Below are 25533 nucleotides of genomic sequence, written 5' to 3' on the forward strand. Positions count from 1 at the left end.
TGTCGGCTCAGGGTTGGGCTGGCCCGTCTGGGCGCAGTGGTGGAGAGTTCAGGGGACCCGGCAGGACACAGCCCACAAGGTCAGGCAACCTTGGCCGCGCTCACCTCGCCGCCCCGCTCCATCTGCCGCTTTGCCTGGCTCCTTGCTCAGTCCCGTTGGTAAACAGCCCTGGTCTCCTGGGCAACCGCCACCGGGTGGGGGGCCACGTGCTTCCGGTCTGCCCGGAACCGGCCTGACTGGCTGGGGTGGGATGGGGTGGGGTGAGTGGGACCTGGGAGGGGCGAGCCAAGGCCAAGTGCAAGGAGGAGTCAAGGCTTTGCTGCTGGAAGGGGGGCTGTCCCTGTCCCGCGATGAGCGGCGAAGAGCCCCCTAACTTGGACTTCACTTGCTTCCTCCTCACCTTTTCCGCACTCTGCCTAGCCGTCCTGGGGGAGGGACGTGCCCAGGGGAAGAGGACGCGGGCCGGGGAGGGCAGAACGCCTCGTGCCCATCCTTAGATTTTTTTTCCCCCCTGACCATTTCAGTATTCCAGGCTTTCAAATAAGGCTATAAGAACTGATTGGCCCCAAGAACCCTGGAATATGAGTGGTGTGACTTAGGGTTCAGGAACAGGTCCACTCTACTACCCATTCTGCAAATTACAGACTTTTCCACCCAGGAGCTGCCCTGCCCCTTCACCTCCTTGTCTCCCTCCACATCCCATTGACTGGCCATGTGGTGAACCTGTTACCAACCACATCGGCACCTACTTTGGCTATTTTTTCCCTAACCAGAATCTCTTACACTGCCAGGAACTCAAGCCAGCTCCATTGCATTTGGTTTTCATCTTTAGAACCTTCAGTCTTTTGCCTCTGCTCTCTCTGCCTGGCATCCCGGTTCCTTCCAACTCTTCTCAGAGTCCTCACCATTCTCTGACCTGAATCCTTCATGCTTTTTGCCCTGCTGTCTTTCCATCCCTCCCATCTAAGGAAAGCTCAGCCCAAATCAGTCCACCATCTGCCTGTGCTGCCTACACTCAAGTACTGAAGAAAATCTTAGCCAGACACACCGGTTGGCCTTATGGAAATATGGTCTCCAACTTCAACGGAAAGCTCAAGCCCCAGCCAACTGTCCTTCCTGGCACCCCATGTTCTCTTTCCTACCCATGACAGTTTGTAAACCTGGTTCTCTTTCCCTGAGGTTCTCTCACTTCTCCCAGAAGATAACCTTACACCCCTCTGCAGAGAGAAAATAGAAGCCATCATATAGAAATGTTCTCAGCTTTCTGTCTTCAGACTCAAAAACGAGGCTGCCTTCCTGCTTCTCCTCCCTCCTATTCTAATGGGGGTGGGGACATCCTCTGAGTCCATCCAAAATTAGCTGCTTCTCCCATTCCCTCCCACATGGCCACGTCCATACACACCCTCACTCTATACTCAGGTCTGCTCCTGCTGTTCTCTCTGCCTAGAAGGTTCTCCTCACCACTTCCCCATTTTTCTTACCTAATTCCCATTCACCCTTAAGGTTTCAAATTAAATGGATGAAGCCTTTCTTCCAAGATGGAATTAAAATGGCTGCAAGAGAAGTCCTAACTGTCTTCAGGCACTAGTCTCGATGCATGGAGCACAGATGTAGAGTTTAGTGACATGTTATTAGAAAATAGTGTTAACAGACATTCAAGATCCAGATTATTAGAAGAAAGAATCAGAATTCGTTATCTAGCACTGGAACAGCATATTGGTTTTCTCTTTTTTTTCTTTCTTTCTTTTCTTTTTTTTTTTTTTTTCTAACTGGCCTGTCCTGGACACACACAGGGTTTCTGAGGTCTTGAACGCAACTTGGGCCCTACCTTCAAGAAGTTCACAATTTGGCTGAGAAGTACACTGATAAAGAGTTAACAACTAGATTCTTTTTATTACGGCTTGAACCAAGGGTGGAGGAGAGGACACAGGACAAATGTGACAATCTGCCAAGCGACTGGCACCGGCAGAAAGTTCTTTGGGGACTGAGAAGGAAGGGGTCAACCCAGTGGTGAGAATTCTGTCCACTAACGAGAGGAAACATCTGACCTGTGGGAGCAGCCAGCCAGGCCCATAGTGAGCAGGCCTCTTCCTAGGGTTGCTCTACCTCCCACCATCCTGGACATCCATGTAGACAGCTGAGGTCCCAGGAAGGTACAGGACATAGTTGCTTTAAGAGCTGATGGTTTTTCCTCCAGTGCTAGTGCCTTATGTCTTGTAAATGATTCTGTCAGAAATACCTAAGCACTACTCTTCAGATCTTCATCGCCCACTTAAAAAAAAAAAATTAAAGTGGATTTTTCATCAGCTATTTTAGTATCACCTTAAGAAGTATGCAGTCCTTGGGAAAATCAAATTGCCTTCTCATCCCACTCTGTGTGTGTGTGTGTGCGCGCGCACGCAGAATGATTATGCCTATGGCAGTGTAACCCTTTTGCTCCCCAGTGTCATGTTATGCACACCTTCAGGGTAAGCCCATAGGGAAGGGAAGAAAGCTGCCAGTCTATTGATGCACTGAGCTATTCTTTAAGGAGAGACCTGACTTTGCTGCCATTGTCTCCATCATGAGTCCTATAATGCCTGCTCTCTAGCATATATACAAAGTGAATTCTCAGAGCACGTGGGCAGAGGTCACTGCCCTACCAGCTTAAACATGAACTCACACTTCTTTCTAACCACACCCTGCTTTATTCTCCAGCTGTCTCCCTGAGCTCTGGCCATCTTGTCCCCCAGATGGACACTTGGCTTTTTCTTTGCAATTGTCTTTGTTCATGCCTGTCTTGTCCTGTGTCCCTTTCTTGAAGTTAATACAAACTGCTGATCCTTTAAGACCCATCTTAAAAAGTACCTCTCCCATAAAGGCCTTCCCTAGTGCCTCACTTCACCATCTCCGATGTTTTTTCCTGTCCCTTTTGCTCTGGTGACCCATGCTTGAACAAACACTGTGCACTTTCCCCAAGGAGCTTCTCTAACACGTACCATGACTGGCCAGTAGTCTCCTTTGAAAACAACTGCAAAGCAGTTTTAGAATGAAAGTCTAACTTATCCCAAAGTCCACCCTGCTTCCCAGCCCTCTCGCCCCCAGGATCTCTCTGCCACATTGTCTGTGTACCCTCCTGGTCACAGAGGTGGCCTCTGCAGCCAAGGCTTGAGCTTGAACTTACTCTACCACTTACTAGCTGAACACCTTGGGTGGTTACCCTAACTCCTCTGGACATCTGTGGAATGGAGATGGTATAAAGTGGATTGTTGGGAGGACGAAATGAGATGATGCATGTAAAAATTCTTGAACAACACCTGGTACATCTAAATACTTGGCGAGAATGAGCCAATATGTATGATACTGCTCTCACCCTACAGTATACCTCTCCTTCAAAAGGTCACAAGCTCCTTGAAAATAGGAATTTGCCTTGCCCATCTTTAGAAACTCTGTTCTGTAAAGAAAAATTAAATTAGTGATGATGATGGTTAATCCACAGCTGCTTTTCTATGGAGGATAAAGCAAGTTGCTGATTGGCATCCTCCGAGGATACCTGCCTGGAAAACCTAAATGACCTCCCCCGGGGCTAGACTGAGGGGGAAAGCCCTGGTTTTCTCAACGTCATGTCCCAGAAGAGTATTTGGTTCCATTTCTGAACTGCTGCTGTTGTTAGCAGCTATGTTTGAGTCAGCCTCCAGTTCGTGGTGACCTCATATTCAGCAGACTGAAATATTATCAGCCTGCTGAAGCATTCCCATGATCAATTATGGGTTTTACTGAAGTGTTTCCACAACTAGTTATGGGCTTTCCTTTTGTGATCCCTAAAGTTTTCACTGGCTGATTTTCAGAAATAGACTTCCAGGCCTCTTTGTCCATCTGTCTGTTTGTCTGGGATCTCCTCTGTAGCCTGTCTAGCAATTATTCAAGCTATGAGTGGTGACTGCACATAAGGTGCATTGGTCAAGAATAGAACCCAAATCTCCTGCATGGAGGTGATAATTCTATCACTAAACTAACAGCCCATGTAGTTTTGAACTGTGGTTGTTAGATGCCATCAAGTGAACGACCACTCATAGTGACTCGATGAACAATGGATCCCAAACTTGTCCTATCCTGTGCCATCCTCATCAGCTCTGATTTACTTGAGCCCGTTATTACAGTCACTGTATTGATTCATCTCATGGAGGACCCTCCTCTCTTTCACTAACCCTCCACCTTCCTACCCATGATATATTTTTCCAAGCCCCTCCTAACAACACATCTAATTGCAGAATCAGGGTCCTGCTCTGTCTTTCCTAGGCCCCATTAGACATGTCAGTTGAGGTCAGCTTCAAGCAGAAAGTGGATGGCTGGATACCTTAGTAGAGGAGTCAAGAGGCTGACACAGCTAATCATGTTGTGATTCATCTTCCTGCAAGAGGGAAGCTTCTAGATAATGACAAAAAATATTCTTTAAACTGTTACAGCTTTTTATTATTTCCCCTACATCACTGGAATCCTTCCAAAATATTCTTGCTACTCATTATTCTTAAGCAGAAGATGTCAAACAGAACTCATCTTGGTTAATGCTGAGAAAACGCTTTCACCACCAAGAGCTTAAATTTTACTGGTCACCATAGGATGTGCGCGGGGTGAGGAGAAGTCAAGATCGACCTCCACTTCCCAGATGAAGTAGTTAAAGTCCCAAGTGATCCTATCTCTCTGTAAGATAGTGGTGGAATTCGGCTACAACTCACCTCTCTGACATAAAATCCCAAGTTCTCTTGTACAGTGCTACCCTTTTGGAGGAGACTTTAAGTCAATGATGGTGCCACAAGTACAATAGTGTTGGTATGGTTGGAGCCACTTGCCCTAGAGTCACTGGTTGCAGGTTCCTAAATCTTGGTGATCTTTTTGTTCCTCCCTTGCCTTCTAGTAGCAGCAGCCTCAGCAGCACTGTTCCTGTTCAACCTCTGTGTCTAAGGAAAAGAGATGTGTTAGAATTGTGTCTACAACAAGGGCATTATAGCATCCGTTTAACTGCCTAGGTCATTTTCGCTTTTGTCTTCTCAGTTGTCTAGTATAGGTACAGTCCTTCATTTAAAAACCCTAGAGGTCAACAGTAGAACCATTTGAGAGATTGAGAGTGTTAGCAGATACATTAGGATTTAGGTCCTAAATCTATCCATTTTCAGGGCAAATCCCCTAACATCTCAGAGCTGCAATTCCCTCATCCATAAACTAGGATTAATAATATATGCTTCACTGAAGGTCTTCAAAGAGAATTCAAGGAGAGAATCTGCATACCAAGCTTAGCCTGATTGTGGCACTTAGTAAGTTGTGGTTACTGTTTTTCTTTCTGTAAGCTGAAGTATGATAAGACTCAGCTCATTCATTTGTTCTTCAAATCTTAATTTATTGCTCGTGTCTCTGTGACTTGTTTCTTTATCTGCAAAATGACAATAAGAGTGCTGCTCTAGTTGGATGATGTAAGTACTACATGATAATATAGGTACAGTGTTCAGAACCAGGCAGGGGTATGAAAGAAAGTCCCTATAAATACTGCTTGTCATCTTGTTGCTTTTATTATTAGGTGTCATTGAATCGACTACAACTTACAAAGACCTTATGAACACAGATCAAACTTGATGCATCCTGTCTCCATACCTTTTCAATCTATTTGCAGAACAAATCATTCAGGAGGCTGGACTTTATGAGGAGGAGTGTGATGTCAGGATTAGAGGAAGATTCATCAGCAACTTGCATTATGTGGATGACACAACTTTGCTTGCTCAACCTGAGGTGTTTGTTTCAGAAAGTCAATGATTGCAGTCTTCGGCATAGATTGAAGCTTCACATCAAGAAAACAAAGATTCTCACCTCTGAGCCAATTGGCAACACCATAATAGATGGAGAAGAGATTGAGATTGTTAACAATTTCAGTTTACGTGATTCCACAATCAACACTTGGTGGCACCAGCAGTCAGAAAATCATAAGACAAATTTCATTGGGGAAATCTGCTGTCAGGACCTCTCCAGAGTTCTAAAGAGCAACGATGTCAGTCAGGAGACTAAGGTGCACTTAATTCAGGCCATGATCTTCACAATTATATGCTATGCATAAGAATACTGGACAATGACTAAGGATGACAGAAGGATTGATGCCTTTGAAATGTGCTGGAGAGGAGTATTGAACATACCATTGACTCCCCAGAGGACAAATAGATCTATCCTAGAAAGGGTGAAGCTAGCTTGCTCCCTGGAGGCAAGGATTTTGAAGATCTGCCTTACATACTTTGGACATGTTGCCAGGAGGGTGAAGGGACAGTGCAGGAGAGGAAGACTCTTGATGAGACAGGTTGACAAGGTCACTGGGGTAATTAGGGTAGGTGAGTTGGAGACAATGATACTGGCTCCACATAGGGCAAGAGAAATAGCTGTTATGCATAAGGTCAATGTTAGTCGCAGGCATAAAAACAACATGGTGCATAAAAACAACAACAGCACCATCCTTTTGATCTCCACCATGCTCAAGCCTATTGTTGCAGTCATTGTGTCAAGCTCATTAGAGTACCTCCTCTCTTTCACTGACCCTCCACTTTTCTCATCTCTTATTATTCTTCTAGGTCGATGATGGTGGTTGTTGTGTACCATTGAGCTGTAACTGACTCATAACTGACCCTCTGCTGGGTTTTCAGAGGCGGTAAATCACACGGGATAAGATTTTCCATCTTTCTTCTCTGGAGCAGCTAGTGGATTCACAGGCAGAACCGTCTACCTTTGCCTCCAGTTCCAGCAGGTCAGTGCTAAGGGTAAACAAGAGGAATAAAGTAGATCTAAAAATAGATCTTTTGGAATAAAGTAGATCTTTGTAATAAAGTAGATCTTTGGCCTATTGGAACTTGCAGTCACTCTTATTTTCCTTTCCATTAGGAGAAAATTCCCCAGTGTTTCGTCACTGTCTGTAGAACATGAATTGATTGGTCTAATGCATAACCCAGAAAGTGATTCTAAGAGACCCCAGCTTGCTGACAGCTATCCTAGACGCTGGCAAAGGGGAATACTGTCTCGCCCTGGCCTTCTGGTCTTATGCTTTTGTCTTTGTCTTAGCACAATACAGAACCTCTTAAATCAGTCAGTATTCATCCTGCATGTGTCACAGTTACAGATGTCAATGACCTTGAGATGCTCTATAACCTTCACCATGGTGAACGAATGAGAGGTCAAGGCAGGGAACTCTGGAGGAGGAAAGAGCTCTGAATTTGGAGATAAGGGCCAGAGTTAAGTCTTGCCATTTAGTAGCTGTGTGGCTTTTTTTCAAACCACTTCTCCTCTCTAAATTTTGGTTTCCTCAGCTATCAAGTGAGAAAATTATTCTGATAGGATTGTAGTAAGAATTCCAAGAGACCAAACTCAAACACTATGTCCTTGAGAAGTTTTCTGAGACCTTCCAGGAGAAGCTCACTGCTGTCTTCTATAAGCTCACAGGCATTTGCTTATATATCTACTCAAACAATTCTCTTCACCCTGCATGGTCTTAGGCTGGGCTTCCTGAACCTAGATTTCAAAGTGGAGAAGTATCTTCTAGGAGGTTCCTAGGAGTTCAGCTCAGGAAGTGAGCATGGCAGGGCCAGACGGGGAAGAAGCCAGCACATGGGAAGATGAGCCTGACGCTTCAGCTAGTCCTTCAGGGAGCACTGGTGTAGGGCAGACCTTCAGAGTCATCTTGAAGAAGACAAGGAGGCCGATCACTAAAACCTTTATTTCAGTCAGGTGTTGGCCATCAGCTACAGCTTCCTCTCCAAACCAGGATTGTTCACGATCTTGGGCAGGGAAGTCCCCACAGCAGAAAGCAGTTCCAGTAGAGATAAAGCTGTCACTGTCAGTAGCAGTCCAGATCCCAGCCCGAAAGGGGCATCTGTCAGAGACTATGCTAAGCATGGAGAAAACAATGGGGACCCAAACACAGAACTTCTCTTGATGGGGCATTTGATCTCTGTTTAGTACATACTCATTTGGTTTTTCTAACGGTCTTAGAAGCCTATCTTGGGCCAGAATCTTGTCTCGTTAGAAGAGTGTGTAGTTGGTGCTTGGTAAGAGCCTGTCCAACATTATTACCAATAAAGCACTCAGCCTGTCTGTTAATAAAAGCATCATCTGTCCGTTAGCTTGTCTACTTCAGCGGCTTGCATGTTACTGTGATGCCAGATGCTAACAGTATTTCAAATATCAGTAGGACAGCCCATGATGGACTGGTTTCAGTATAGTTACCAGGCTCGCATAGACTAGGAAAAAAGACCTGGTGCCCTACCTCTCAAAAAATCAGACCTGGAAATTCTATGGATCAAAGCAGAACATTGTACAACTTATATGCTTCGGACACATCAGCAAGAACATTCAGTTGCTGGAGACAAACCATAGTGTTTGATTAAGCAGAGGGCCAGAGAGGGAAAGGGAGACCCCTGGTAAGTTGGTGACCACAGTAATGATCTTGACCATGCCGGCAGTCTTGAGGATGTTGCAAGAATAGTCAACATTTCCTTCTGATAGGCACAAATTACCCTGAGGCACTATCAACTCAACAGCAGTTGCCTGTCTATATATCTAAAGCACCAAAATATCTTTCTTTGTCTCTGCTGTATCTCTTCTTTTAGTTGAAAGAAATTAACCCTTCCTTCTTGAAGTAAGCCTACACACAATTTTTTTTTCTTTCCGACTCAGAAGAGAACAGGGGAGCAAGCCTGTAGAGATGGTAGCTAATTAAAAAATATCCCACATAGACTTTGAACTGGAGTTGTCTGGGGATCAAGTCTAAAAAGGACCCAGCCTCACAGCATCTATCAGCATGTTGCCCAATAAGGGAAAAAAATAGTCAAGGTGCCTGATGAATCTCCAGAGCTCAGCAGCAGGGTATTAATTTTGAAGTTTTCCTGGGAAACCTTGCCATACAGTGTAAATCTAGCTGAAGCTCCATACCTACCACGTCTTCTAGATCCAATGAAGCTATTGTTCACATGCCAAGTCAGGCCCTTATCAGAGTTAGCCTGACTTATATTGAGAACACAGAAAGACCACTGGTAGTTAAAGGAGGTTGTTATGTGGTCTCCATTAGGGACTGAGCCCATGTGGTCCTTAGTTGTCCTGTTGGGAATGTGTCTGATGTTGGTGTATCATCATTGCTAATAGTAAAGAGTGCTGTCTTTTCTGCTAGGAGTTCTTGAACAGTGCTTGGTTAACTTGCTTGGCTGTTACCTGAAGGTTGGAGGTTCAAGTTCACTCAGAAACACCTCAGGAGAAAGCGTGGTGGTCTGTTTCTTTAAAAAAATTAGCCATTGAGAATGTGATGGAGTCCAGTTCTACTCTGACACACACAGGGTCTCCATGAGTCAGAATCCACTGGGTAACATTAACTGTGATATTTTATAGCTCAAAGTAGATTTATTGCCCTGATTTTATTATTTTACTTGGTTTTCATAATAGGTCTGTGAAGTAGATGTCCAGTCGATGGCATGTAAGCCTGAAGGAACTGTGTGGTCCCTTGGTTGTTTTGAGATGCCATCAAGCCAAGTGCAATTCCTAATGACCCTATGAACAACAGGCAGAAATCTTGTCCGTCCTGCACCATCCTCATAATCTTTGCCATGCTTTAGCCCATTGTTGCAGGCACGTGTCAATCTATCTCCTTGGAGGTCTTCCTTTCTTTTGCTGATCCTCCACTTTCCCAGGATGAAGTCCTTTTCCAAGGACCATCCTCTCCTGAAAACATGCCCAAAGTATGTGAGATGAAGAGGCTCCTTGCCTCTAAGGAGTACCCTGGTTTCACTTCTGCTGAGACAGATTTATTATTTTAACAATCCATGATAGAGTCAGTACTTTTTACTAACATCACAATTTAAAGACATGGATTCTTTTCTCATCTTCCTTGTTTGATGGCCGAATTTCAAATGAATATGAAACAACTTCTCTGTAGCACTTTTAAGAGGTCTTCAACGGTAAATTTCCCCAGCACAACCGATCTTTTGTTTGCTGCCCCCATAGTGGATTATGGATCCACATAAAATGAAATTGTAGACAACTTCAATCTTTTTGCCATTTATCATATTGTTAGATTATTAGATTGTTCATGGGCCTGAACTTGGAAGAAGATATCATGCTTGGTAAGGTCAGTGAAAGAGAGGAGGACCCTCATCGAGGTGAATTGGCACAGGATGGCACAGGATAGGGCAGGGTTCACACCCATTGTTCACAGGGTTGCCCTGAGCCATAGTTGGCTTAATGGCACCCAACAATAACAGCAGCAGCAACAAAATTATAATGTTCAGTAGGGAGGGTTTTTGTTTGTTGTTTTTTATGTTGAGATATAATCCATATTGAAGACTTTCTGAGTCTTAGTCTGAAGTGGTAGTGTTGTTATGTACCATTGAGTTGGTATGGACTCAGAGGTGACCCTCCAGTAGGTTTTCAGAGGTGGTAAATCCCATGTAATGAGATTGCTCCTCCTTCTTCTGCAGAGCAGCTAGTACCAAAACTTTTAAAGTGATAATATTGTTGTTGTTAGGTGCTATTGAGCCCAGTACAATGCATAGTGACTCCATGAACAACAGATCTGAACTCTGTCCTATCCCGTGCCATCCTCATACTTCCTGACATACGAGAGCCCATTGTGCCTGTCACTGTGTCAGTTCACCTGGTTGAAGGTCTTCCCCTCCTTCATTGACACTCTGCCTTTCCAAGCATCATGTCCTTCTCCAAGGAATAGCCCCTCCTAGCAACATGCTCTAAGTATGTGAGGTGTAACTTTATCATTTTTACCTCCAAAGAGCACTCTGGCTGCACTTTTTCCAAGACATATTTGCTTGTTCTTTGTTCCGTCTATAGTATATTCAATACTTTTCTCTGACAGCACAGCTCAAAGGCATCAATTCTTCTTCTGTCATCTTTTTTTATTGTCCTGCTTTCAGATACACAGCAAGTGAGTGGAAAGACCATGGCCTGAATCAGAGGCACTTTAGTCCTCAAACTGGTATCATTACTCCTCATTAATATGAAGAGGTCCTTGACTATGGACTTTCCCAGTGCAATACATCTCCTGATTTCATGACTGCTAATATCAAGGGTGTTAGTTGTAGATCTAAGTAAGATGAAGTTGTTAACAGTTGCAATCTTTTCTCCTTCTGGCATGATGTTGCCCATCGGTCCAGTGGTTCTTGTTTTCTTGACATTTAAATGTAATCCCTAATGAAAGCTGTAGTCTTTGATTTTCTGCAAGAAGTGCTTCAAGTTCTCCTCAATTTCAGCAAGCAAGCAAGCAAGGCTGTGTCATCTGCACAATGCAGGTTTTGATGATTCTTTCCCCAATCTTGATGCACATTCTTCCTCACAGGGTCCAGTTTTTTTAATTGGCAGCACCTTGATAAATGGATTAAGAGATTGAGGTGGTTGACAATTAGAGTTTGCTCAGCTCCACAATCAACACTCTTGTTACTAGCAGTCAGGAAATCAAAAGACTAATTGCATTGGGAAAATCTGTTGTCAGAGACCTCTCCAGAATACTGAAAAGCAATGATGTCAATGTAGAGACTAAGGTGTGCCTAATCCAGGCTATGATCTTTGCAATTACTTGCTATGCATCAGAGAGTGGGACAATGACTAAGGATGACAGAAGAAGAATTGATGCCTTCAAGTTATGGTGCTGCAGATGAGTCTTGAACGTACTATGGGCCATCAAAAAACCAAATAGATCTGTCTTAAATAAGGTGGAACCAAGCTGCTCTTTAGGAGCTAGGATTTTGAAGCTCTGTCTCACATACTTTGGTTATGTTGCCAGGAAGGACCAGTCCTTGGAGAAGGGCATCATGCTCAGAAGGGTGGAGGGACAGCGTGGGAGGTGAAAACCCCAGATGAGATGGATTGGTACAATAAATAACTGGGGCAATGGGGGCTGGCGTGTCAAAAATCAGTGAGACTGACTCAGGACAGGGCCAGCTTCAGAGCTATGGGTCATAGGCTACTCGACCGCCCATGTAACAACATACAGATTGAATAGATATGGAGAGAGAATACAACCCTGATGCACTGCTGTTTTAGTCCATGTAATATTCCCTTCAAACTACTGATTCTTCTTTACTGATCCTTCTTCTGTGTTCTTCTTCGTTGTTCCTAACTTTTACATTCCAGTCACTCATTGTTATTAATGAATATTAATTGTGTGTTCAATCAATTAAAAATATTTCCCCATCATAGAAGTAACCAACAAATTCAATGTTACCCCCTCCTCACCTTGCCCTTGGCACTTGTGTCTTGACCCATCCCTTTCCCCACTCCACCAGCATCCCCTTCCACTCCCACCTACCACACTAAACTCATCCTTCCCTCATCTAATCCTTGATTTCATGGCTTAGGTCTCAATTCACTCTGTGATGCCTAACACCTTGTACTGCTGCTGGTCTTTCAAGCCGTGGCTGGTCTCTCTTGAGTTCAGTAGTCTCTAAATTCAAATTCCAGGTACTAGGTTTAGTGAAAGATTTCTATCTCAGACAGTTTGGAGGCAAAGTCCTTTGGAAAGGAGTGCATCAAGGATGTGTCCTGTCTCCATACTTTTTCAATCTATATGTGGAACAGATCATTTGAGAGGCTGCATTTTATGAGAAGGAGAGGGTCATCAGGATTGGAGAAAGACTCATCATCAACTTGCATTATGCAAATGATACAACCTTGTAACTAAAACTGAAGAGGACCTAAAGCATTTACTGCAGAAGGCCAATGACTGTAGTCTTCAATATGGATTGAAGCTTTACATCAAGAAGACAAAGTTTCTCACCACAGCGCAATTGGCAGCACCATGATAGATGGAGAAGAGATTGAGGCTGTTAACAATTTCAGCTTGCTCAATTCCACAATCAACTCTCTTGACATCACCAACAAGAAATCAAAAGACAAATTGCATTGGGGAAGTCAGCTATTAGGGATCTCACCAGAGTGCTGAGGAACAATGATGTCAGTCTACAGACTAAGGTGTGTCTAATTCAGACCGTAGCCTTCACAATTATATGCTATGCATCAGAGGGCTGGACAGTGACTAAGAATGACAGAAGAAGAATTGATACCTTTGAGTTGTGGTGCTAGAGATGAGTCTCAACCATATCATGGACTGCTAGGAGAACAAATAGGTCTATCTTGGAGAGGGTAAAACTCAGTTTCTCCTTGGAGGCAAGGATTTTGAAGATCCATCTAACAGATTTTGGGCATAGACCAGGAGGGACCAGTCCTTGGAGAAGGACATCATGCTTGGAAGGGTGGACGGATAGTGCAGGAGAAGACCTCAGATGAGATGGATTGACACTATAACTGAGTCAATGGGATTAGGTGTATTGGGGTCAGTGAGACTGGCTCAGGATAGGGCAGGGTTCAGAGCTGTTGTACATAGGGTTGCTATGAGTCACAGGTGACGTGATGGCACATAACAGCAACAGTTCTCACGGCAGCCTTTTGGTCTACGCATAGGTTTTGGATGAGCACAATTAAGTGCTCTGGGATTTTCATTCTTCTGAATGTTAGCCATAACTTGCTATGATTTACACAGTCAAATGTCTTTGCATAGTCAATAAAGCATAAATCTTCCAATATTCTCTACTCTCAGTCAGGATCCATCTGATATTAGCAATGATATCCCTGATGCCATGGTCTCTTCTAAATCCTGCTTCTCTGTATACTTTTCTAGCTGGTTCTGAATGATCTTCAGCAGTATTTTGCTTTCAAGTGTTATTAATGCAATTGTTTTCACACTCAGTTAGATTCTCTTTCTTGGGAATGGAAACAAATACGAACCTCTTCCAATCCATTGGCCAGCAGCTGTCCTCTAAATTTTCTGGCATAGACTGGTGAGTGCGTCCAGGGCTGCATCTGTTAATTGAAACAAGTCAATTTGTATCCCATCAATTTCTGAGGCCTTATTTTTTGCCAATATCTTCAGTGCCAATTCAATTTCATCATAAGAGACTCTGAATATTGCACTAGAGTTCTGAGAGGCCAAAGCAGAGGGAAGAATTCAAGATATTGAAGAGCTGAACAGAAAATTTCAAAAGGCAGTATGGAGAGACAAAGTAAACTATTACAATAATATGTGGAAGGAGCTAGAGTCAGAAAATCGAAAGGGCCAAACTCGCTCAGCATTTCTTGAGCTCAAGGAACTAAAGAACAAATTCAAACCTTGAGTTGCTATACTTAAAGATGCTTTGGGTAGAATATTAAATTATCCGGAAAGTATTAAAAAAAGATGAAAAGAGTAAACAGAGTCATTGTACCAAAAGGAATTGGCAGACACAGAAGAATTACATGAAACAACATATGAGCAAGAGCCTATGGTGATGAAGGAAGAAGTTCAAGCTGCTTTGAAGGAACTGGAGAAAAATAAGGCCCCAGGAAATGTGGTATACCAATTGATGTATTTTCACTAACAGATGCTACCCTAAATGTGCTTACTAAGTTGTGCCAAGAACTTTGGAAGACAACCAGTTGGCCAACTGACTGAAAGAGATATTTGTTCCCATTCCAAAGAAGGGTGGAAATTATAGAACAATATCATTAATATCACATGCAAGCAAGATTCTGCTGAAGATTATCCAAAAACTACTGGAACAGCACATCAACAGAGAACTACCAGAAGTGCAGTCTGGATTTAGAAGGGTCGTGGTATTAGGGACATAGTAGCTAATGTTAGATGGATCTTAGTTGAAAGCAGGGAGTATCAGAGGAATGTCTAATAACTATCCATATTCCTCTACTGTTCATGGGGTTTTCAGAGGCCTGTTATAAGAAGTGGATGGCCAATCCTGCTTCCTAGTCTGTCTTAATCTGGGAGTTCTACTAAAACCTGTCTGCCATGGATAACCCTTGTGGCATTTGAGACACCAGTGGCATAGCTTTCAATATCATAGCAACCCACAAGTTATCTCAGTACAGCAAACTAACATATAAGTGCTGTACCAATTAGAAAATAATTCTCCCCAACCACAACTGTCTTGAGAACAAAAAATGGGACATGGTGGCACAGGGCCTTGAGCATCTCTCTGAAAGGGCCAGATAGAGTGAGAATAGCAAAGGCCCTTACCTCTCCAAGGCATAAAGCAGACAAAAAGCCCATAGCTCCATGGTTCCTCTAGAGCCATAGCAGTTGCAAGAGGTTTGTTTACTCATTGTTAACTCACAGACTCACAGTTGTGGTACCGAGAATGGGGTTTATTAGAGAAGTAAGTTGGAAAGTGGGAGAGGCAAAGAATATCACCCAATGCAAATCCAGGTTTTAGCCCAACAGTCTCAAAGCACAATTTCTTAATTAGGCCAGGTTTCTATTCAGCAATAAAAATTCAAGAAGCCTCTGGTTTCCTTAATCATCCAGCATGGTTTGCCTCAGAGTAGTTATAAGTTAGCTTCTCCTTCAAAAACGGCAAAACCTTTAATTGTGGCTAGCACAAATGCAAGAAGCCTCAGGTCATACCTTGCCACAGTTTTTTTCCACACCAATGCCACAGTCTCTCTACCATTATCACCAGGGTCTTGCCCACTGCAAGTGTAGCTTCTCAGTGTGGGAGCTTCTCTTTTCCCAGTCCCACAGTTATTGATGGTTTGCAAGATAATGTGTCTGCAGTTATGGTAACTGGAGACCAGAAGGGCAAAGGTAATGGTTAAAAAAAAAACACAACAACCCAAACTCCCAAATTTAGGCTAATATCACAACAACAGATTGACAATTTAGTTTGTATCTCTAAATGATAATGTTACTGTCTACTATGGAGTCAGAACTGAGCCATAGCTGACTCTCAAGCAGGCAGTTAATTGCACGAGAAGAGATTGCCCATCCTCTTCCCATGGAGCAGCTGGTGGATTCGAACTAAGTGATAAGAGAGCCTTTTAATTGTTAGATTTAACTAGCTTAATACCTGTGAAGCACTTAAAGATAACAGAGCATTTAATAATCTTCTAATAAAGGCAAAAATTATTGACAGACATTTTTAGTATCACTTTAAAGGAGAAGACATTCTAAGGTAGAATTCTTTTCTTTGATTCCTGGTTAGTGCACCTCATGGGGAGCCATTACCTGTCAGTCAACAGTGGACCGTATGTTGCTATGGTGCTAAACAGATGTCAGTGATCTACAGCCAAAAGCAACCAATGAAAATTCTATGGATCAAAACAATCCAATCCAAACCCCATGTTGGGGATGGAATGGAACCAGGTAGCATCATATTCTGTTGGGTAGGAGCTCTGGTGGCCTAGTGGCAAAAAGCTGTGCTGCAATCCCTAAGGCGCATGGTTTGAAGCCAACAACCGCTCTGTAGGAAAATGATTGGCAATCTCCTCCCATGCAATCGACTGCTTCTGAAAACCTGCCGACTCGAGTCTCAGCTATGGGTCGGTTCCAACTTTGCAGAGCACAACAACAATGAAGGGCCAACTCCGTGGCAGCTATCAACAAGTTTATATTAAGGCATAAAACTGCTTTTGCCCTATGATGAAATAGAGTCTAGACTTGCCTGAGCTGGGTTTCTGTTACAAACAAAATACATGCCCTTTAAATTTTGGAGCAGTGGGACTACAATCCTTGAAAGGGAGAAACATGGAAGAACTGTATTTTCAAAGAAAAAAAGTTAGGGGGGAAAACCCACTTACACTTTTCAAATAATCAAACCCTTTTTATTTTTAAAGTCTAAATACCAGAAAGTGTATCATATTCAGAGACAATTAGGTTTGAATAGACCTCTTTGCACTGAAGGCTTTTGAAGTTCTGCACTGTGGGTGGGGGTTTGTACCCACATGACCTTGCCTCATTTTGGTTGTTTTCTCTTGAGCAGGAGTTCAACTAGCAGATCCCTCAAGCCCAGGCTAAGGTGTGACTGTGGCACCTCGGACATCCTGGTCTCCTGGGCAATGAAGGTTATCACATGACTGTGGCACCTCAGACACTCTAGTGTCCTTCTCGGAAATAAAGGTCCTCATCATCGCTCTCCTTGCTGCCTTCGTCACCTGCTATAAGTTGTGAGCCAGGTAATGGGCTCTGGTCCTTGTCCTTGTCTATGTCTGTCACTGGGCATTACTGGGTGAGGGAAAATCACTAAATACATACACGACAACTAACAGTGGTGTTGGCTCGCTCTGAATTTTGAGTGCTTCTCTTTTAGTAAAACGGGCCCATCCAAGTGATGGAAACTTATAAAATTTCCAGGGGAAATTCCAGGATATTTCTTGAGAAAGGAGAGGTTTGAATCCTGTCTTACCAGTCCCTCCTCATGCCCCCTCATCCCCATTGCCCACATTCGTGGACAATGAATAAGGAGGACAGAAGAACTGATGCCTTTGCATTGAGGTGTTGGAGAAGAGTACCCATGAATATCCCATGGAATGCCAAAAAAGTAAACAAGTATGTCTTTGAAAAGATGTCTCTGGAGCACTCCTTGGAGGCAAAAATGGAAAAGCTTCATTGTCATAATTTGGATATGTTGCTAGGAGATGCTATTCCTTGGAAAAGGGTTTCGTTATTGGAAGGGTGGACAGTCAGTAAAAGAGAGGAAGACCCCCATCAAGATGGATTGACATGGTGACTGCAGCAGTGGGCTCAAGCATATCAGAGATCATAGGGATGACACAGGATAGGACAGGATTCAGATCTCTTATTCACAGGGTTGCTATGAGCCATACTCAATGGCACCTAACAACAACATCAACCCCATGTTCAGATCTTTGTTCCCTTTTTTCCCTACTGCCTTTATTTAAAATTATATGACTCCTGATCACGATCTAACTAACTTAGGATTGATTCCTTCCTATCACAAAGACATTCTATATTGATTTCTCAGCCTCCTCATTACCACTGAAGGGAAATCAACTCATAGCTGACCCTCCAAAGAATTTCCAGGGATATATGGAAGGAAAAAAAGATCCCTCCAAAGGAAGGTCAGCTATAAGTCAGTTCTAACTCAAAGGCAAGGAGAATTAGTCTTTATAAGACATTACTAGGAGACCAGATCATTTACCTCATCCAAATGACAAAATATTTATTAAGAAAAAGATTTGGGTCTGCTGGATACTTTGAGACTCCTGTTTTATTTGTTGAGTGGAGATTTCTTCAGATCCACTTTGGTGACCCTTAGAGTTTAGTCGATAGAGCTTCATTGTTAACCCAAAGGCCACATCTCCCTAGTGGTTCTAATCCACTAGTAACATCTTGAGAGAAAGATGGGTGATCTCCTCCCAGGTGATTGACAGCCTCAGAAACCCAATGGCAGATCAACTATGAGTCAGTGCTGACTCAATAGCAATTAATTAGAGGGTTTGTTTGTTTGTTTTATCCTGGTTCAACTGTGTATCAGTAGTAATTGAATTGATTCTAACTCACAGCAACGCCACTGTGTCATAAGAGAACTGTGCTCTGTGGGGGTTTAAATAACTGATAGCCAGGCCTTTCTTCTGAGGTCCCTCTGGGTGAACACGAGCCTCCACACTTAGAGGCCAAATGTATTAACCATTCGGGACCTCCATTTCAACTGTGTAGGAATAATTTTGGGACTCCCTAAGGAAAAATGTCAAAATTAGAATTCTTTTTTTTCCCCCCCAAGTAAATGATGGACCTTTTCTCAAGGTCATGGACTACCTACACGCAGGAGATTCTTAAGCTCCTGAGAAGGAGCCACCTGCATTCAGGGAAGACTGTATCTGTAGTATCATAGTGTTCCCTGCTCAGTGCCTGTAGGTGGTTCAACCCTCTCTTCAGAGACAGACGTCGATGAGTCCCTTCCCCCATGGCCCTCTGCAGAACTTGATGTTAGCGAGGCAGCCAAACCGCCATAATGAAACAGAAAGACTCCTGGGAAAATTTCCCCAAACTCTCTGTCTTTGCTTTCCTTCTGAAAGGGCATGTTTTTATTTTATTGTAAAAGCAATACAGCACATGCTTGTAATTAAGGAGTAAAACAAGTGAGTGCACAGGAGTAAGATAAAGCCTGTCTCACGCTTACCGGATTCCAGGCCTTTTCCTACTTTCACATTTAAGAGTTTGGTATATATCCTCCTATATTCACACATTTTAAATAATTCAAAAGGAAAGCGACGCATGTTCATTGAAAGGGAAAAAACCCAACTGAATGGAAATATATACAGAAAATGTTGCTTATTTTTCACCTGCCTCCTCAATCTCTCTGCCTAAAGATATTGCTATTAAAGCTGTCTATTTCCAAGACACATAATTTAGTTATTATTCACTTATTGATGGGCCTGTGGGTGGTTTCCAGGTTTTTGACACAACAAAAATGCTGCAGTACACATCTTCATGTGTTTGTATTTTTGCCTTCTTTTGTGGAAGTGAAATCACGAGGTCCATGTGTTTGACATTAAAAAGATAGACTGTGGAGTAACTTCCTGTCCCATCAGTGTTGCTTCTGCGAGATTGTTAAATGCCTGTTTACAATCTATTGGAAGGAACTGTCACTTCTGGGTTTGGAACTTTTCTATTTAATATTGCAGCGGGCATGAGGATGTTTCTTCCTACCACCATGTTTTCCACTTTTTTTTTTCTGAGCAGTGGGTTGGGGAGAATGTGGTAGAGCCTTGTCCCAGATGTCATGGGAACTGGGTTTGCATGCAGTTTTAGCAAGAAACCAGTGAGGTTATGAGGATAAACCTGATCCTGGTTTTCCCCATGAAAGAGGCTACTAATGCCACCCATGCACTGTATTTTGTGGTTTTCACCACAGCAAGAGTTAGGGGAAGTTAAGATGGTGTCATTCTCACTGCGTCTTTTATCTCCTTTATTTTCCCACAGGCAGTTGACATCTCCCACCCACAGCAGCTTCTGGCAGTTTCAAAGGATGGTCAAATCCTCCGTGACAGGGTGGAGTGCCTTCTTCTCATACTATGGATATGCCTGCTACTGTAGGCCTGGGAGGAAAAGGGACCCCTGTGGATGACACTGACAGGTGAGTGCAGATGGCTAGCAGGGACTCTGAGGCTTTCCTATTCCATCTGGAGTGAAGTCTGTGCTGGAAGCAGGGAGAGGACATCGGGATTGTGGGTGACAGAAACCAGCTGAGTGAAGCTTAAGGAATAAACTGAGTGTGAGGCAAAGGAAGCTAGAGAGAGCTAGGCTGTTTCCCTGATCATGTGACCTCCACAGTCTTCGGATGAGGTCAGGTCTCGTTTACTGCTCTTCTGTCTCCATCTTGAAATTCTTTTTTTTAAATTTAATTTTATTAAATTTAATGAACGTTTACAGAGATTTTGGATTTCCATTCATTCATTGTTGCATTTTTCTCCCTACTCACCCCTCCCCCCAGTTCACTCTTCTCTTTGAAAAGTAAAAGAAAAATTCTTTCATCGGTATACAATCCCCACCTCCCCGAGTACACTCTACTGTGCAACCTTCATTCTGGACTCTTGTCATAACCATAATATCCAATCATGTATCACTTTTAAACTGTTTTCTCCCTCATCTGTTTCAATGCAGTATACATAATTTATTCAATTTTTCTCAGTCTCACTCCAACCCTGATATCAGTCCCATTCTACAACAGTGGCACTATGCAGTATTTGTCCTTTTGTGACTGAGAAATTTCACTCAGCATAATGTCCTCCAGGGTCACCCCCATTTTTAATAATATTGCATGAATTCCTTGTTTTCAAGGCAGCGTAGTATTCCACTGTGTGAATATATGAGTTTCTCTATCCATTCGTTTGTTGATGGGTTCTTGAGTTGTTTCCAACTCTTTGCTATTGTGAACAAAGCTGCAATAAACATGGATGTGTATATATCTGCCTGGGTGGCAGGTATGGTTTTTGTAGGGTGTATTCCCAGTAGAGGAATTGCTGGGTCAAATGGTACAAGGGGGCCTGCATTTTCATTTTGCCCAGGGCCCTGAGTACTGTGAACCTGCATAGACTGCTAGAAACTTTCACCTTTCAATCTTCATGACAACTATTGTCTTCACTCAGCACCTCACTTTTCCTGTTTATAGGTGCAGCGAGACTGACTCACTGTCTCTTAGTCCTAGCTCCAAATTTCAGGGGAGAATTTGAGTGGATTTTTTGGGGGGGAAAGTTGTCTATCTGGTCTGGATCTCATACTACAAACCTAGTTTGGACCTACTTAAAAGAGAGAATAGGAGTAGTAGGGTGTACACTTAGCTTCTAGAAAGAGGTTACTATTGTCCAGTGAGGGTCTCAGAGGTAGGAAACAGAAAAGTCTGTCCTTTAACAAATCAGAAAACAAAAGAACTCTTTTCAATCCACATCCAATCTAATGTGGATGAATGCATTTCCATGGCACGGCCTGAAACACTGATCTCAGACTTGATTCCTCTGGCTTGGGCTTCTGGGAACATAGAATGTTATGGCTGGAAAGATTCCAGAGTTTCAGAAAGGATGCCTATCGTGTGCCAAGTATTGGGATTAGTTGACTGACACACAGATCTAGCTCAACAAGGAAATTATGAAGTAGAACTTACCCATTTTACAGGTCAGGACAATAAGGATCTAAGATGAAGTTATTGAACAACTTGCACTAAGACATGCAGCACCTCAGGGGCAAAGTCAGAATTTGCCTTCTTCAAAGGCTGAATCCTTTCCCGCCTCTCTTTGCTACCCTATTGTCCAGCTCCAACAGCTGATAATAAACTTCAGTACAACTAGCCAGAGGATAAACTGCAAAGAACACGCTTGCCAATAGAAATGGTGAGAGGAGACAGAAGCCTTGCCTAGGGCATCAGCTAGCATTATTTTCTTTTCTCTTCAATTTGAAGTAGTCCTGCTGCTGCAGAGGTTTATGTTGGGGTACTAACTGAAAGGCTGGCCAGTTAACTCATCATCTTCTCTGTAAGGAAGAAAAAGATGAGCATTCTCTTCCCTTAACATGTTACAGCCTCAAAATTCCTATGGGGAAATTCTATTCTATCCTCCAGGATCACTATGAGTCAGAATCACCTCTATTGCAAGACTTTGAGTTGGGCTTTGGCTTGAATCTCAGATCAGGCTGCTGTGTCTGAGTTCCTGTCTTCGTACAGAGGCTTTAGTGGTTGACTGGAGAGGTCACTCTCTGGCTGTTTACTGCCTTAGAATGCCAGCTCAGCTGGCTCCCAACTCCTGGCATACTTTGAGTGGCAAGAAAGCAAGGACTAGGCCTACTTTTGTGACAATTATCTCCCCCTCCAAGTCTATCCCAGTGCTTGACACACAGGAGACGCTCAATAAAAGTCTGTTGAGTAAAAATAGCATAGATCTGGGTTTGCATCCTGATAGTTGCATAATTTTGGGAGACTTACCTCTCTGAATCTAGTTTCTTACCCTACAGAATGGAGAGAATGATGATCATAGGAATACCTTGGAGCATAAATGAGCTAACAATAGATTCTAGAAAGGGCTTCATAAAGAACTTCACTCACTTATTGGCATCAAGTCAGTTCTAGCTTATAGGAACGCTTTAAGCCTGTCTTGGAGGAAATGCATCCACAGTGCTCCTTAGAGCCCAGGATGGTGAAGCTTCATCTCACATACTTTGAGCACATTGTCAGGAGGGGCCGGTGCTTGTAAAAAGACATCATGCTGGGAAAAGGTGAAGGATCAGAGAAAGAGAGGAAGACCCTTAACAAGATGGATTGACACAATGACTCCAACAGTGGGCACAAGCATATCAGAAATGGCGAGGATGACATAAGTTACGGCAAAGTTCAGATCTATTGTTCATAGTGTCACTTAGAGTTATAGTTGACTCAATGACATCTAACCAACATTGGGTTCCCAAAGCTGTAAATCTCAACAGAGGAAAGTGTCCATCATCTCCCTCCTTTGGAGCTTCTGGTAGATTTGGAGCCCCCGAGGTGTGCAGCCTTTGGGCGAGCAACTCACTAGAGACTACCCTGCCAGAGCTCACGATAATAGTGCTTATTTAAGATAAGTCGTTTCTCTCCCTGCTCTGACATTTCCCCAAATAAAGTAGGAGGTCAGTGAATAATTTTTTGTTCTGCCTGAGGTTCCTAGGGACCCTTTACCCATGAGTCTCTTCCTTTGGCCCCTAGATACTGTCTAGCATTTGTCTAGCTGTCTAGCTCAGCTGCCAACCTGTTTTGGACAGATATCAGTTCCATTTCATCAATGGCACTGTGATCAATGTGAGTAAACGTTTCTTAATATCCACCTTCTCTTCATCAGGACCTTTCCTTAACGTCCGCCTCTTCGTTAAAAGAAAACTTTTAGGAAATGTTGTTGTTGTTGTTGTTAGGTGCTATTGAATTGAGTACAACTCATAGCCACCCCATGAATAACAGACCTGAGCACTGTCCTATCCTGTGCCCGTCTCATCATCTCTGATACATTGGAGCTAATTACTGCAATCATTGTGCCAATCCAATTCATTTGGGGTCTTCTTTCTTTCACTGACCTTTCTAAGCATAATGTCCCTTTCCAAGGAACAGCTTCTTCTAACAACATGACCGAAGTATGAGAGACAAAGCTTTGCCCTCTTTGCCCCAGAAGCACTCTGGCTGAGCTTTCCCCAAGCTGAATCAGTTTGTTCCTTTGGCATTCCATGATGCTTCCAAATATCTCTGATCCTTGTGCTTCTGGTCTCTCCTGCCCACAACTGGGCCTCTAACACCCTCCCCAAGCACATAACACATGCCTGGTATAGAATGGTGGTTGTTGAGTGCCGTCAAGTTGATTCTGACTCAGAGATCCATTGTGACGGAGTAGAATTGCCCATGGAGTTTTCTAAGCTGCAATCTTTACAGAAACAGATGGTAAGATCTTTCTTCTATGGAACCTCTGAAAGGGTTCTAACCAGTGACTTCTCAGCTACTAAGCACATAACTATTAAGCTACCAGGGCTCCTTAGTTATATAATAAGGGCTCAATAAATATTTATTTCCTCAAGATTACATTTAATTTCACAGCTTCCCTTGGCAACTGTTGCTGCTGAGAACATTCTTCCTTCTGTCTGTCATGTGTTACACAAAGCAGTTCAGCCGTCTTTCAGCTGAACAACTATTTGCTAAGGGGGACTGGGTGCCAGGCAATGGGATAGGTGCTATGGGAGACATGGATGGAAGGGGGAGGGAGAAGAAAGAAACAAGAGCAGTTGTTGAGGCCATTCAGGGGAAGGGAAAGAGCAAGGGAGGGCTGGTAGACAGAGCATCCAGGACACAGGGAGTGGCCCCTGATGTCCTAGAGCCACTATAGGGCTTGGGGCAGGGTAGAAATAGGGCAAGTCATGAGCCCATTTGAAGGCTCTGGACAATGGCTTTTGAGGGTAGCAGCATCACTCTTTTGTAACTGGTGATCTAACACCCTTAGAGTCAGTGGTCATGGGGGCAACTCCTCCTAGCTGGCTTTGTGGATTGCATGCCTCCCTCCTTTCCACACCCTCCTTGTGTATTTTACAGTTAAGGGTTTTCCTAGAATCTATCCTTCCTCTTCCACACTCCTCCCATGAGCTGGGGGAGATTTGCACCTCTCTTTCATGTTAGGGGCTTGGTGCTCAGATCCTAGGTCTCTCCAGTGTCCCAAACACAGGAGTTTGACACAATACACCGATACCGAGAGGTGGACTGTGAGGGCTCTCTGACCAGCCCTAAGAAATGACCTGTGTGAACTGGGGCTCACATTCCACAGCAGAGACCAGCTTCAGCTAGAGCAGCTACTCAGACCTCTGCCCTTTGCTCACTACATCATTAATGAGTGGCAGACCTCCTTCTTCTATGTTTCTTAATGGAGATTCCCCACCTTGAAGTTCCCTGGTGACAAGCAACATCAGGCTTTAGACAAAGTGTCTCTTTCAAGAAGTCCAAGGTCAGAAGAGCTTGAGCCTGGTGAGGTTTAGAGGAGAGGAGACTGGAAGAGGTTGTCCCCAGCATAGTGCTTTTGTTGTGATATGATTCCCCCATCCCCCCAGAGACAGAGTTCCAGATCACCTTCTTCCACCCATGTCTAGAGAATAGAAAATGGGACATGGGGGTACAAGGCCGTGAGCATCTCTCTCTGAGTGCCAGAGGGAGTGAGAATAGCATGGGCCCTCACCACTCCAAAACAGAAAGCAGGTAAAGAGCACATAGCCCAGCCCCATAGTGCCTCCAGAGCCATACCAGCAGCGAGAGGTTCCTTTATACATTGTTGACTTACAGACTCACAGTTGTGGTACTGAGAATGGGGTTTATTTTGGAAGTAAGCCAGAGAGTGGGGGAGGCAAAGAATATCACCCAATGCAAATCTAGGTTTTAGCCCAACAGTCCCAAGGCACAGGTCCTCAATTAGTGCAGGCCCTGGTTTCAGTTCAGCAAGCATCATCAAAGACAAGAACAGTAAAAACGGTAACTGTGGCCTTTATTTCAGCTTTCCTCTGGTTACAGCTTGCCAGTCTCTCCACAGAAATGCCACAGTCTCTCCAACACCATCACCATCACCAGGGTCTCTTCTCACTCTGCGCTCTCTGCTTTCCCCCCACCCCTGTTGTTGTTGTTGTTGTTATGTGCCGTCGAGTCGTTTCCGACTCATAGCGACCCTATGCACAACAGCCCTAAACCCTACTCTATCCTGCGCCAA

General features: G+C 43.7%; 1 protein-coding gene across 1 annotated transcript in view; it reads left to right on the forward strand.

The window, feature by feature from the left end:
- Positions 1-25533, forward strand: part of PLA2G2C (phospholipase A2, group IIC) — a 46181-nt gene that overhangs the window by 3607 nt on the left and 17041 nt on the right. The window contains 3 exon segments of the mRNA XM_006883676.1: positions 12-158; positions 19772-19883; positions 19885-19925. Of these exon segments, the coding sequence (XP_006883738.1) occupies positions 12-158; positions 19772-19883; positions 19885-19925 (300 nt within the window).

The sequence above is a fragment of the Elephantulus edwardii genome, unplaced genomic scaffold (genome assembly GCF_000299155.1).
Source record: "Elephantulus edwardii isolate Elephantulus edwardi_28Jun2011 unplaced genomic scaffold, EleEdw1.0 scaffold00028, whole genome shotgun sequence".
NCBI classification, from domain to species: domain Eukaryota; kingdom Metazoa; phylum Chordata; class Mammalia; order Macroscelidea; family Macroscelididae; genus Elephantulus; species Elephantulus edwardii.